This window comes from Giraffa tippelskirchi, chromosome 2 (assembly GCF_054371585.1).
Source record: "Giraffa tippelskirchi isolate mGirTip1 chromosome 2, T2T-mGirTip1v1.2.pri, whole genome shotgun sequence".
NCBI classification, from domain to species: Eukaryota; Metazoa; Chordata; class Mammalia; order Artiodactyla; family Giraffidae; genus Giraffa; species Giraffa tippelskirchi.
The window spans coordinates 143,913,506-143,928,869 of NC_137276.1; the positions used below are offsets into that span (position 1 = coordinate 143,913,506).

The following is a 15,364-nucleotide window of genomic DNA, read 5'->3' on the forward strand; positions in this document are numbered from 1 at the left end:
CTCCTATAGTAAACATCAACAGCACAGTATAAGATTAAATTATTATTGAGTGATTTTCTTTAGGGAGGTTTCCCCAGTGGTTAGCAGTAAAGAATCTGACTGCAAATTCAGGAGATATAAGAGATGTGGGTTTGATTCCTGGGTTAGGAAGATCGCCTGGAGGAGGAAATGACAATTCACTACAGTATTTTTGCCTGGGAAATCCCATGGACAGAGAAGCCTGGAGGGCTACAGTCCATGGGGTCCCAAGGAGTTGAACATGACTGAGCATGCATGCATGCACATATGCATACTACAGGAATGATGTATTTCCCCTACTCATAATCATTACAATTTTCTAAACAGCTAATTTGGATTGGGAAGACTGCCCCAGAGGAAGTCATGACAACTCAATCCATTATTGTTGCCTGGAGAATCCCATGGACAGAGGAGACGGGCAAGCTGTAGTCCATAAGGATCTCAAAGAGTCAGATATGATGGAAGCGACTTAGAACGTGATATAGATTACTGTTTTGTTTTCACCTTGGAAGCTGTCTTTGTTGGTTTATTTTCAGAAAATATACTTCTCTTATTTTCACAGGTAAAAAAATGGCTTATCAGAAGGTCAATGCAGATCAAAGAGCTCCAGGACATTCACAGTACTTAGACAATGATGACCTCCAAGCCACTGCACTTGACTTGGAGTGGGACATGGAAAAGGAACTGGAGGAGCCTGGTTTTGACCAGTTCCAGCTAAATAGTGCTGAGAATCAGAATCTGGAAAATTCAGAGACTGCAGACCTCAATCTTGATCCCATTCAACCAGCAACTTCACCCAAAGGAAGGTTTCAGAGACTTCAAGAAGAATCTGAGTATGTGACCCATTATACAAGATCTGCACCAAAGAGCAACCCCTGCAACTTTTGTCGCCTTTTAAAAATATTTTTCCTGGCAATCATTTTATTTATTTCTGGAATCTTGATAGGCTATTACTCACATAAAAATTGCCCTTCAAATGCTACATCTTCAGGAACACTTTATCTTCAGTTATACCAGGAGATTCTCAAGACAATCCAAGCAGAAGATATTAAGAAGTCTTTCAGGTAGGTGTGCAAAAAATGGATGTTGGTGGGATGCATCTCCTGGGAAAGGTGTCTTACAGGGAATATCCTACTGGTGATGTTTCCGTGGTTTAAAGTTAGTCTGGCAAGCTGAGAGACATAACTTACCAACAACCCCTTCACAGAGGGGGTTGCATGGTTTCAGATTTATGATACTATAATACAAATTTATGATGCTCCTTTAATAATCAATAATAAAAACCATAACCACTGTAGAGACTAAAAGACTTGAGCCACTATATTTTCTCCCTCTTAGGAAATCCCAGGTAAGGCAAATTGGGATGCAAAAATTGCTGGATGTACATGTAATAAAAACTAGTGCATTAGCCATATGATTGAAATTTTTAATGACATCAGAATAAAATAAATGTGCTTTATGGACTGAAATAACTGTCAGGAGCTAAGGCAAGCACTGGTAGTATTTGGTCCTCTGCATCACTGAGCTTCCCAATGAGTATTTTTATTGAAACACATTGGGTTCCACGTATCAGGCAGTTGTAAAAGGTCATCTCTCTTTTAAGGTAAGTCTGCCTATGACCTCTTTAGCCAGAATGCATTATTTATAAGTTAAATGATAAGAGAATATTTTTATCAGGCTTTAATTCTGAGTTCTTGGGAAAAGCTCCACTCATATGGCAAATCGGTAAGTTAGATTTTATTGCTTATCCTGTCATTAACATGTATGTTGAATTGTAAAGGGTTTCCTAATTGATATATTTAGAGAGGTGAGGAACTGGAAGGGAAGATTAATTATTAGTGTTCACTTGTGTCTTCCATACTTGATAATAAAGACTAATCCTAAGTGAAACATATTCGTTGTGTGTAGGTAATTGAGAGAAAGGGATATTAGGTCATAAGGATATTCCTTTTGGGTTACATCAACTTATTACCATCAATATGTTAGCACACGTGCATGTCTATGGATCTTCTAGGGAGCATGCCCACTGCAGATGCATCATTTAATCTATGTACTGACATATCACATGCACTGATGTTGGTGAAATATAATTCTTTCTGAACATCATATCTCAATGACTCATGGTCATTTGTTTTCTATGTCCTTCTATGTCTCTGTCAAATGAAGAAACTAACAATTTTCATGGTATTTCTCAATGTCAATTATTTATAGTGAATTGAGTGAAAGATACAGCATTATCTTATAATGAGTGATTGTATCTGTTGGGATCCAACCACAGCAGAAAACTCCCTGAGTATTTAAAAGAGAGGGCATTTAAAATAGGGAAATAATTTCAACAGAGATGAAAAACTGAGAAGCCAATCTGGGGACACTGAGACAGCCAACAGAGGAACAGCAGAATGGAGTCATTACTAAACCTAGGCTGGAGAAACAGAGTGAGTTGGGGAAACTCAGTGGAAGCTGGAACTTTCTGCATACACAGTTGGGTAGGTGGGGGGTGTAACCTCACCAGAGGCACCAGTGAAAGCAGAGTAAGAAGTACCACGGCTTCTCTCTTCCTTCTGCCCTCCTCCCAGTTATCTGTTGGTTTGCTGAACCCAGCAGGAAGGCTGTTGATTCAGTTCAGTTCAGCCACTCAGTCGTGTCCGACTCTTTGTGACCCCATGGTCTGCAGCACGCCAGGCTTCCCTGTCCATCACCAACTCCCGGAGCTTGCTCAAACTCATGTCCTTCAGGTCGGCGATGCCATCCAACCATCTCATCCTCTGTCATCCCCAGTTCCTGCCTTCAATCTTTCCCAGCATCAAGGTCTTTTCCAATGAGTCAGTTTTTCTCATCAGGTGGCCAAAGCATTGGAGCCTAAGAAAATAAAGTCTGTTCTATTTCCACTGTTTCCCCTTCTATTTGCCATGAAGTGTGGGACCAGATGCCATGATCTTAGTTTTCTGAATGTTGAGTTTTAAGCCAACTTTTTCACTCTCCTCTTTCACTTTCATCAAGAGGCTCTTTAGTTTCTTTCTACTTTCTAATTATGGTAATATTGTATCTTTTTTATGAAAGGGAATTATTATTTCCCCTTCTTATAAGTGAAATATAGAGAGAAAATTAGAAAAAATAAAGTATACACCCATAATCTTACCACTTTACCCCCATAATTTTATTCTTTCTTTCTATCTTTTCCTTTCAAGCAGCAAAATTGCAATATACCGTGTATATTTTTTGACATCTGCTTTTGAATTTTTTCCACTTGCAATATATTGAGAACCATTTTCAAACCAATAAATGCAGAATTGAATCATTACATTAAAATGTTGCTGGTGTTCCGTTATGTAAAGGACCTGAATTTATTGAACCTGTCCTTTATAAATGTACATTTAGGTTGTACCTACAAACATTTTCATACGTAAGTGTGTGTATTGAATTATTCCCTTCTGATAAATCCCTGGAAGCAGGTCACAGATTCAGGGAGTTTAAAATTGTTTAGTTGTTTACTTTGTGTTACCAAATTGCCTTGTAGGACTGCCAACCTTCTAGGTCCTTGTTATTTTTTGTTTTGATAGGCCAAAAATAGTGTTGACAAACTTTTATATCTTAATTGACCACTTGTTCTTTTTGCATGTATGAACTACTTTTATAATTTAAAAGTTTATATTTACTGAATGTTGTAGTAGTAAAATAGTCTATTACTTCATATATGGTGTCCCATCTTTCTGAATTTCATTTAGTTGATGTATTTTATTTGTTAACAAATAAAAATGAAATGAACAATAAGAAAAATCCCTAAATTTTTAAAATATCTGCATTAATTGGACAGAGGCAATATTTTTCATTATTCTCTGACTTATTGCAAGTAATTAGCCAAGAGTTAAGTTATACTGTGAAATGATCTTTACAAACATTAAATAAAACACCATATTTTCTTAGCTGCTGATTAACTCTTTAGAAGTTTAGGACATGTAGAAATTATCTTCAGTTATTTCTCCTCTGATCCCACAGCTCATGCCTAGCTCGCTCTTGCTATCTCTCTCTCTCTAAATATATATATTTGTATGTGTGTGTGTGTGTGTGTGTATCTGTGTGTGTGTGTGTATGAATTTACTGTTATACTTTTAAAATGCCAGGTTTGATGATGATGCTATCAACATCTGTTCTCTGGTCTCAAGCTGTACTTTCCAGACATCTTCCTGCTCTTCCTCTGTCTTGAATTATATTTTAGCCTGTCGTGTGTGTGTGTGTGTGTGTGTGTGTGTGTGTGTGTGTGTTTGTTCCTATCCAATTTTAGTATTAGAGGGAATGAGAGCAGGAAGGTTGGGAAATATGAAGAAGGCAGTAAAGCAAATGAAAAACATGTAAATGTATTTAAGCTGTGCACATAATTCAATTTATGCAAATGACAACCGAATGAATTTAACAGTAATAGAGTGATGGTTCCTAAAGAAAGTAATTAGCTATTCTATCATTGATCTCTCCAGATAGCAAATGCATGTTGTCTCAAATTTAATCACAAAAGAAATACAAAGGATATGATTTATTTAATTGTCCATAATATTTTATTACTCTGGACTTTAGATAAAGCAACTGCTTCACTCAGTTTCTCAATGTTATGTAGAGTGACATTAATTCCCTTAACTGACTGGCTCAACTCACAGATGAAAACTCATGCCTTTCACAATCCTTAGGCCTTTGGCAGGAGCAAGAGCAGCACCCAACAAGAGGATGAATGAGGATTATTGACAGAGGGTCTTCGAAGCAAAGGCCACCTTCTTAATCCTAGGCAACCTTTGAGGGTGTTCATGTGTCTCAGTGAAAGCCTGAGTACTAACCACTGGACTTCCAGGGAATCCCTATAATCCCCTTTTTTGATCTCCCACCAGTTGAGGTCTTTCTCTTTCCCTGCAACAATCAGTACTTTATTTTCTCACTTTCTGTTGACATAAACCTTCTATCTTGCAGGAGAGAAAGAACTATGAGTCTGGCCCAGTCCTTGGGTCATAGCACATGGTCACTCAGTAAATCTTTATTGCAGGAGATACTGTATCTAAAATATAGACCTTCTTATAAAGCCTTCACTTCTATGTGTTATGATCATTTTTTAAAAGAAAAGAACATATACTTCTGGATCTTTATGTATATTACTGAAATTCAAAATTATGTGTGTGTATATATATATATATATATATATAAAACCTTTGACTTTTTAATGTATATACATTCTTATAGCATATGCTAAAAAGTTGATTTTAAGGATAGCAGATTTTCTTTTCTCTAATGAAAACATGTGCTATGTGTCTGCTGTATTCCAGGCAGTCTGCCAATCACTCGCCAGTTTTTAATGATATTCTGTTTAATCTAGAGAGCATTTCCTTTCTATAAAGAAGAAATGAAAGCAAAAATTGCACAGAAAGATATTTCTATGATCACAGGTTTGATGGAGTGCAAAGTAGATTCCCTTACAGATCTTCCCTCACAGATCTTTTCATGCCCTGCCAGTGTCAGGAATGGGTTGTCTCAGGCTAGGGCCAGTTCAGCTGGAAGTCATGCTTTCTTCCTTTTTAATGGTGAAGTAGAATCAAAGGATTCTCCCTCTACCTTCTGTCCTTCTCTCAATCCCATCCCTCATCTCTTGCCCTCTTCCCGCTCCCTACACACTCCACACTAATTTATTTTATGTTCGAAGTTACATACTGCAATTAGGTTACTTACTTTCCTAGTAAGCAAATTTTCTTTATCTTTTTCACTAAATCTGTCTCTGATGTGAAACACCAGGAATGAATTAGATTGCTAAGGACCAAGATAAAGGAACTCTTAGTTTTTCAAATTTGATTTTTTCTTAATGGGAGGAATGTATTTTACATAAAGATAGGACTCTTTTTTGGTGATGGCCAGTGAAATATTTTTGTCAGCTGTATCAAGATAATCTGTGCTTACTGGCTGCCTATCCTGAAAACTGCTCAACCTTAAGGCTTATCACATTTTTTCTTATATCTTTCCTACATTGACTAGAATAAGCTTTTTCGTCCATTCACTTCTTGATCTTATTTATTCCAAAAAAAGGAACAAGATCAGTCAGATGTAGTACAAGGGAAAAATAAACCTTTTCCTCTGAGGATAAAGTATGTCAGTTTCCTGTGGATTCACTTGACTTCCTGACACTCTAGCAATGAAAAGTTGGTAATGATCACATTCAATGGAGTGAAGTATGGTTAAACATGGAAAGGTTGGGAACTGGTTACATATTTCTCTTTCATGTCCCTTTTTAATGTCAATAAAATCAAGATTAAATAACCTACATGGATGGCCCTTTGAGATTTGCAATTGAAAATCTCAATCCATACTTTAGAAATTAAGCAATATATTTGACAATTGCAGCTAAAAACATTAATCCTATAATCTCATCAGGGTAATTTATAGGAGAAATTTAAAGTAGGTAATTTAAAAGAGGTAATTTTGTAAACTGGTTCCAAATTGGGAAAGGAGTACATCAGGCTGTATATTGTCACCCTGCTTATTTAACTTATATGCAGAGTACATAAAGCAAAATACCAGGCTGGATGAAACAAAAGCTAGAATCGAGATTGACAGGAGAAATATCAATAACCTCAGATATACAGATGATACCACCCTATGGCAGAAGAACTAAGAGCTTCTTGATGAAAGTGAAAGAGGGGAGTGAAAAAGTTGGCTTAAAACTCGGCATTCAGAAAACTAAGTTCATGACTTCTGGTCCCATCACTTAATGGCAAATAGATGGGGAAACAATGGAAACAGTGACGGACCTATTTTGCGGGGGGGGGGCTTCAAAATCACTGCAGATAGTGACTGCAGCCATGAAATTAAAAGACACTTGCTCCTTGGAAGCAAAGCTATGACCAACCAAAACAGCATATTAAAAAACAGAGAAATTACTTTGCCAACAAAGGTCCATCTAGTCAAAGCTTTGGTTTTTTAGTAGTCATGTATGGATGTGAGAGTTGGACTATAAAGGAAACTGAGCACTGAAGAATTAATGCTTTTAAACTGTGGTGTTGGAGGAGACTCTTCAGAATCCCTTGGACAGCAAGGAGATCCAACCATTGGATCCAACCAGTCCATCCTAAAGGAAATCAGTCCTGAATATTCATTGGAAGGACTGATGCTGAAGCTGAAACTCCAATACTTTGGCCACCTGATATGAAGAACTGACTCATTGGGAGAGACCCTGATGCTGGGAAAGATTGAGAGCAGGAGGAGAAGGGGATGACAGAGGATGAGGTGGTTGGATGGCATCACCGACTTGATGGATGAGTTTGAGTACACTTGGGTAGTTGGTGATGGACAGGGAAGCCTGGCGTGCTGCTGTCCATGGGGTCGCAAAGAGTCAGACATGACTGAGTGACTAAACTGAATTTTTTAAACATTGCATATTTTATTGCAGTCACCTACTGTTTTTTTAATGGATTTCCTAGCTGATGGGAGAGAAAGTAAAGTTGGATGGTAATGCAGATATTTAAAAATGGATGATGAAAGCTTCCTCTCCACTGCCCCATTGGGAAACTATAACAAAATGGATAGGTGATTTTCTTTCCCAAATGTTAGATATTTATGTAACTACAGTTTGATGGTTATTTTCATATATCAACTTGGCTAGGCCAAAGTGCACAGATGTTTGGCCAAACATTATTGTACATATTTCTGTGAAAGTGTTTTGTTTTAAATGAGATTAACATCTAAATCAGTAGACTTTGAGTAAAGCAGATTGTCTTTGATAATGTGGATGTGTTTCAACCAATCAGTTGAAGGCCTTAATAGAAAAACACTGACCTCTTTGGAAGAAGAGGGAGTTCTACCATCACATTGACTACTTTGTACTTGAACTGCAGCTCGTCTCTGAGTCTCCAGCCTACTGGTCTACCCTATAAATTTTGAGTTTCTACAATTGCATAAGCTGACTTCTTAAAATAGATATCTCCCTCCTTCCACCCCTCCCCCTCCCTTTCCCTGTCTCTCTCTCTCTATATATATATATGTGTGTGTGTACACACACACACACACACACACACACACACACACACACACACACACACACACACACACACATCCATCCATCCATCCATCCATCCATCCTGTCTTCTTTCTCTGGAGAACCCTAACTAGTAATACATGCAGATTTAGGAAACTTAAATAAACCAATGTAATTTGGCTGAGTATTTTTCACTCTAGAATAATTTAGTCAGTCTTTAGGATTAAACTGAATAATATGGAAAATTGAATTTTTTAAAAGCCCATGATCATCATTATCCTTATTTTATTAATCTGAGATCTTATTTTTAATAATGTAATATTAAATTTATAGGATAGAATTTGAAATTACATTCTAAGTGTCTACCAAGTATTTAAAATATTTTAAAAATGCTTTATCTTCTCAACTTATTTAATTTGGTAATATCAAAATGTAGTCAACTCCCAAAGCAAAGATGCATCTTCCAAATTTTACAAAGAGTCATTCTTATCTGGAAAAAATGGCATTGAAGTTCCTCCCCTTTCATTATAACTGCAGCAAATATATTAAATTTTATATGCCTGATTTGGGAAATCAGTTTCTGTCTTCAATAACTGATTGTGTGTTATAGCTGGGTCCTTTACAAATGAAGTGCACTTCTATTGCTTAAAAATTGCTTTCCTGTGCAACATGATGTAGTGATGAATTAAATCCAAATGAGCCTTATATTCATAGTGTCATAATATGTAACTCGTCCCCTGTGGAACTTTTTTATTATCTCATACAAGGCAAGCTAATATCTTCCTCTCATGACTCACTTCTCAGAAGGGTGTGCAGCTTTCAGTATTAGAAATAAAGAAAACTATAATTTGAGATCAAATTACCTTTTTATAAACTCTTTAAATCACAGAGAACACGTTATCATGTCCCCAAATATGCAAATCAAACTCTGATAGAACAAGAAACAAAAGAAGTTGTTTCAATTCTGTGGAATACATTTCTATCTGTGAGAGAAAAATGAAACTGAACATTTTTCTTTGAAGAGAAATGTGTGCAGGTGGTTTTTACCTTCAATAAAAATAAAATCAGTGTGGGTGTTTTCTCTCTATTTCTTCACTCGGTTTCATCATATTAACTCTATTCTGTAGGGAACAACTTGTAAGATCAACTTGTACCAATATTGCAGTTCAAGCTGCTACATATATTTAAAAGTTCTAATTTATTAGCCTGATAATTTTTGTAATTTGATGAAACATCAGAAGTTATCTTATAGCTGCCTTCAGTGTGTCTGGGTGGCAGAATTTAACTGGTTATTCCAGAATACTCTTGCTATTCACATGAGCAAAGCACAATGGGAGAAAAATCTTTGTTTCAGCCCAGAGGGGCAGCCAAGATATTAATGAACTGTATCAGATTTTCATAGGCTGCTACTCCTTGTGACCTCCTGTGGGATTTTTCTCTTGGCCAAACCCTTACAGATTTTTTTCTGCATCTTGCTCTTGTGAGCCATAGCTGGGTGTGAGTCACTTGCTGCTGGCACGCCACATAGAGATCTGAGCCTTCCTTCTGCCATTCTTATTTAGAGAACCTAAATTCCCATTCAATCTGTTTGTCCTGGTTCAAATTTTAAAATTATGTTTCAAAGACTTTAAATTATACACAAAGGTAAGCACATGATCTATTTATATAGAAAAGCGCTAACGAGTTAGAAGCACTGTCGAAGCTATACACTGTTATAGGGAAAGGAGACACCATGTCTTTCTCGTTTAAGGGTTTATATTGTTCTTAATCAAATTTATATTCCATTAAAAAATTACACCTGATGGGCTACCATCAAAATCTTATTCAAGGTGACTTTTAACATCACTGCATTTCTTTATGCATGTATTTATTTAATAACTATTTCTTATGGGCCTACAGTGTGCTGGGTTAGCACCAAAACGATGAACAAGAGATACACAATACCTGAATTTATGGTGTTTATGTTCCCACTGGCCAGAGGGAACCAATGGGAACATAGTTGTTCAGTCAACAAAGCATAATGGCACAAAATGATGCACTGTGGTCACTAGAAAGGGAGGGAGGGAGAGATTGACTAATTTGCAGAGGTCTCTAGGGGTTAATTTTGAATGAAGTGGTCCATTCAGTTTCAAGTGGACGCTTGCTGTGTTCCTGGAGAGTGGGCCAGGCCAGTTCTCCTGGACCTTTACCCTGGGATGCCCATGGGACTATAGATTGCTTAGCGGATGTTTGGTGGAGCCTGTCCGTCCTCCTTGCTTCCATGGGACTGTTTTCCCTACTGATTTATTTGCTCTTTACCACTATCTTTGCAAATAAACAACAACAAAAAATACAAACCTACCTACTTGTAAAGAGTGAGTTCAGTAGGAAGCAGCAAATGGGAGGAGATGGTGACTTCTGATGACCCTTAAATTTCTATTTATTTGCAATATCCAATGCAGAATTTAATCCTTCTAAATAAGAAACGCTGCTCCATTGCTGTGTCTCTTTAAAAATTACTGAAGAGAGGGTCACTTACTTAAAGTTCTGCTTTGCATGCCCAAATAGCCCCATTTCTAAGGACTGCCTCATTACTCATGGTTGTTTCTGTTTGTGTTTAGTTTTTTTTCCACCAACTCCACATTACACAATATGTAAAATCTTTCTTACAGCTGTCTTATTCTGAAATGATCATTCTAAGAATGATTTGTTAACCCTGGATTCTTTAGCTCTTAGTTCTTGTTTAATCAGTTATAATCTTTTGAAAGAGTTGCAGTTTGCTAATTATATGTAATTATGGTCTGACACTCAGTGGTGCATGTTAGCTGTAGGCTGCAGGCAGTATCAGTGAGAGTGCTGCTTTACAGACAAGAAAATTAAAATATATTGAAGTGAATTTTCTTAACATCTATGTATGTTGCAACTGAGTCCTTCATATGAATAGGAATAGGGTATCAGAAGGTTTCCTATTGTAGTCTTTTTGATGGTAAAATGTGACCCTTTTTGTAGGAAATGTCCAGAGGAAATCGGGACCAGAGTATTTGAAAAGTCTCAAGGTGTTGCTGCTAAGTCGCTTCAGTCGTGTCCGACTCTGTGCGACCCCATAGATGGCAGCCCACCAGGCTTCCCCGTCCCTGGGATTCTCCAGGCAAGAACACTGGAGTGGGTTGCCATTTCCTTCTCCAATGCATGAAAGTGAAAAGTGAAAGGGAAGTCGCTCAGTCGTGTCCGACTGCTAGTGACCCCATGGACTGCAGCCTACCAGGCTCCTCCGTCCATGGGATTTTCCAGGCAAGAGTACTGGAGTGGGGTGCTGTGGGTTCTCAGAATTGAGAAAGTAGCAGCTTTGGAGTAACCACAAATATAGAGAAGATAGTGATTGCTGCTAGTGATGTTCATGCTAGAAGTAAAAATCTTTTCCTCTGCTGGGAATAGGGGCAAATGGAATGACAGATAGTATTGGCATTAAGTATTGCTACAATAATAGTTGAGCAAACTCTGGGAGATGATGAAGGACAGGGAGTCCTGGCTTGCTGCAGGACATGGGGTTGCAAAGAGTCAGACACGACTTAGTAACTGAACAACAACAACCATCATTAAGCAGGAAAAAGAAATTTGGCCATTGGGAGAAATGCCACTTGAAAAATAATTTGCTGACTGGTTGGAGGAGAAGCTGTGAAAATGACACAAAATGACCAAAAAAAAAAAGGAAAACTAGACAACAATTTGAAGTAAGAGAAACAAGATGACAATCACTAACAAAACAAATTAAGTTTTCCTTCTGCCAGCTGAATTAAGAAAAGGTTTCTAAATTAGAAACCTGGGTTATAAAATAACCCAGAAAGGAAATGCTACCATGAGAATCTAGACTAGAAAATTCTTAGAAGGGAAGAGAAGAGGCTACAGAGGAAGCTAATGGGAGAAAGAGGCAACAACAGAGAATTTGAGAAATGGCAGCTCAGCTGTTCTGATCCAAGAAAGCTCTGCTCCCATATTCTGTGTTGGCTGTGTACAAGTCCTGGGAAGAAGATGGAGATTCATCCATGGAAAATTTATCCAGCCTGGGTGGAAGTGAAGTGAACATCTGAAGAGGAACCCAGAGAAATCTGCAAAACAGCAGAAAACCAAACATACTTCTAGGTCTCATTTGGCCTTGGAACATTGCCCAGGACTTTCCAGAATCTGTATCATAAGTTGCACACTCAGTGTTGATTGAGGTCATGCAGTATTTTTCTGCAGGTGAAACTATTTAATACAAATTTGTCAGAGGAGTATGTATGTCTAGTGTTTCTGAAATCAGAGTGATAGGAAATAGGAATATGCACCTAGAGCTACTGTTGAAATTCAATACTGACTCAAATGCTCCAGTCTCAACCTTGATCCTTTGTAGGCAGGTACTAAGTTTATTTGGGAAAATAAAAAAGACTTGGGCTTCCATCTGCTCCTGAGTTAGTTTACCTTGAAGCTGTTTCTCACAACTAAGCTGTTGTCCACAGATAACTTTGGCACAGGTAGCTTCCTTGAACATGTAGACTCGGGATTCTCGTGATTCAGTGCCACCAACTTCTGCAGTCAGGCAGTTGGGAAAAGGTAAATTGGGGGCATTCCACACATATTGTGGTTCTCTGTGGTGCCAATACTGCATTTCTGTAACGTCCATACCACTGAAGACATGAAGTCAGGGGGATTTATAGCACAGCAATGCAAATAACTTGGAAATGGATTTGGAATCAGTCTGCATGGGATCAAATCCCAGCTCTACTATATTCAGCTGTATAATCTTGAGGAATTTCTTAAACTTACGATAACACAGTTTTCCTCATTTATACAATGTAGGTAATAGTTGTCCCACTTTCACATCAGTTCAGTTCAGTAGCTCAGTCATGTCTGACTCTTCGCGACCCCATGGACCGCAGCACGCCAGGCCTCACTGTCCATCACCAACTCCTGAAGTTTACTCAAACTCATGTCCATTGAGTTAGTGATGCCATCCAACCATCTCATCCTCTGCCATCCCCTTCTCCTCCCGCCTTCCGTTTTTCCCAGCATCAGAGTCTTTTCAAATGAGTCAGCTCTTCGCATCAGGTGGCCAAAGTATTGGAGTTTCAGTTTCAACATCAGTCCTTCCAATGAATATTCAGGACTGATTTCCCTTAGGATGGACCGGTTGGATCTCCTTGCAGTCCAAGGGACTCTCAAGAGTCTTCTTCAACACCACAGTTCAAAAACATCAATTCTTCAGTGCTCAGCTTTCTTTATAGTCCAACTCTCACATCCATACATGACTACTGGAAAAACCATAGCCTTGGCTCGATGGACCTTGGTTGGCAAAGTAATGTCTCTGCTTTTTAATATGCTGTCTAGGTTGGTCATAACTTTTCTTCCAAGGAGCAAGTGTCTTTTAATTTAATGACTGCAGTCACCATGTGCAGTGATTTTAAAGGGATATAAAAATGTACTTAGGGATTAGCATATAAAGCACATATTTTTAATTTGTTTTAAAAATTATTTGACTGCGTTGGATCTTAGCTGAAGTATGTGGGCTTGTGGTAAATGGGGCCCAGAGTTCAGAGGTTGAGGTGCTCAGGTTTACTTGCACCATGGCATGTGGGATCTTAGTTCCTCCACCAGGAATTGAACTGTGTCCCCGGCATTGGAAGGCAGAATCTTAACTCCTGAACCACCAGGGGCATCCCTAAAACACAATATCATCTACTTATTATTGCTGTTATTTTTGTTAGTAAAAGGTCTTCAGCCATTCTCCAGTGGTAATTTTTCATTGATCACCATTCTTCACAGGCTGTTTTTTGGAGTGTAGCCCAACCTGTGTCTGTTCTCTACTTCTCTCCTCTTCTGTCAACTTGAAGTTCATGTTCATGTTATTTTTTTTTTCTTCTTCCAAGTCATGCTCGTCCGTCTCACCTTTGATATTTTAAGTATTTCAACCAAGAATTACAGTGTCAGCCAAAATAATACTTGTATGAAGTGCCTGATCATATTTGCTAATAAAACTTATTCCACCTTAGAAATAAAATATCTTGGCTCTCAACACAGGGAAAAGTCCAGCTTCCCTACTGAAAACCGCATTCTTCTAGAATGACAGCAGTAGGCAGAGAAGAAGCAGCAGCCCATTTTTGTTAAAAAAAAAAAAAAAATACTATAAAGACTGAAGAAGTAAGGATAATCTTATGAGGAATTTTGGAGTAAAGTTAGTTAGAAATTGGTTCTGATATAATGATAAATTATCAATGATTTCTGAATAGGAGGATACAAGTCCAGAAGTACCTTTTCAGACGATCACTTTCTGAAGCACAGGTTAGACACAGGAAGGGACTGGAAATAGGATGGACAGTGCAGAGGTGGTTATAGGTGTCACTTTCACAGTAAATACTTAATGTTCATCAGGTGCATAATCAATGAGCTATGTGTTGGTGGAGCATCAGTGAAGAGATATACAAATGCTAAAATGCTGAAGTGAGAGCCATGATATACAAATCTGATTTTATATCTCCTGCTCAATTTTGATACAAACTAAAATTCTCAGGCTTTGAGACTAAAACCTCTGTATCAGTTCTTCTTGCCAAGACTTCTTGCCATGTCTGAGGTTTACTGAGCTGCCAAGTGAACACGTCAGTCTGGATTTGTTGCATGGCAACTTGCAGAAGACATGAGGCCCCTGGATCAAAGATGAGCAATTGTTTATTATAGCATAGTCAGCAGCCTAAGCATTATGCTTGCATGAGTTCTTTGAGAACAACTTCCCACCGGGTGATGAAAAGAGGGTTAGTAGACACCAGAATATGGTGTGGTTGGATCACAGAGAGAAACCTTCTATTCAGGGATCCCAGATCTTTTATACTGGGGAGTAGTCACACATGTGAAGTAAACACTGTGTTTATCTTAACAAAGCTGTGAATGGACCTGACTTTTTCTCTGGATGAAACACTGTATCTTCCAAGGCTGTTTGCTGTATACATGCCCCTGGAAAGATACTTCTGAGTAAGGCAGCCTGTGCCTTTTCTTGCAAGACACACAGAAATGTGAAAGCTTCGCCATTGACTCGGATTTGTCAGGCTTTAGTAAGTTGCCTGGGCTTCCCTGGTGGCTCAGACAGTAAAAAAAATCTGCCTGCAATGCGGGATACCTGGGTTCAATCCCTGCATTGGGAAGATCACCTGGAGGAAGTATATGGCAACCCACTCCAGTCTTCTTGCCTGGAGAATCCCCATGCCCAGAGGTGCCTGGTGGGCTACAGTACGTTGGGTCACAGAGAGGCAAACATGACTGAGCAACTAAGCACGCAGGAAGTCTCCTGGATATATTAAACATCTGCTTTGTACAGTAGGTAGGAATGGAATTCTCGGAGGA

The 15,364-nt window shown here is 38.4% G+C and overlaps 1 protein-coding gene across 2 annotated transcripts in view; it reads left to right on the forward strand.

Annotated features, from left to right (window-relative positions):
* Positions 1-15,364, forward strand: part of NAALADL2 (N-acetylated alpha-linked acidic dipeptidase like 2) — a 1,599,429-nt gene that overhangs the window by 765,585 nt on the left and 818,480 nt on the right. For both annotated transcript variants that reach the window (XM_081570965.1, XM_081570964.1), the window contains one exon: positions 581-1,082. In XM_081570965.1, the coding sequence (XP_081427091.1) occupies positions 589-1,082 (494 nt within the window). In that variant the 5' untranslated portion in view covers positions 581-588. The remainder of the gene's footprint in view (positions 1-580; positions 1,083-15,364) is intronic.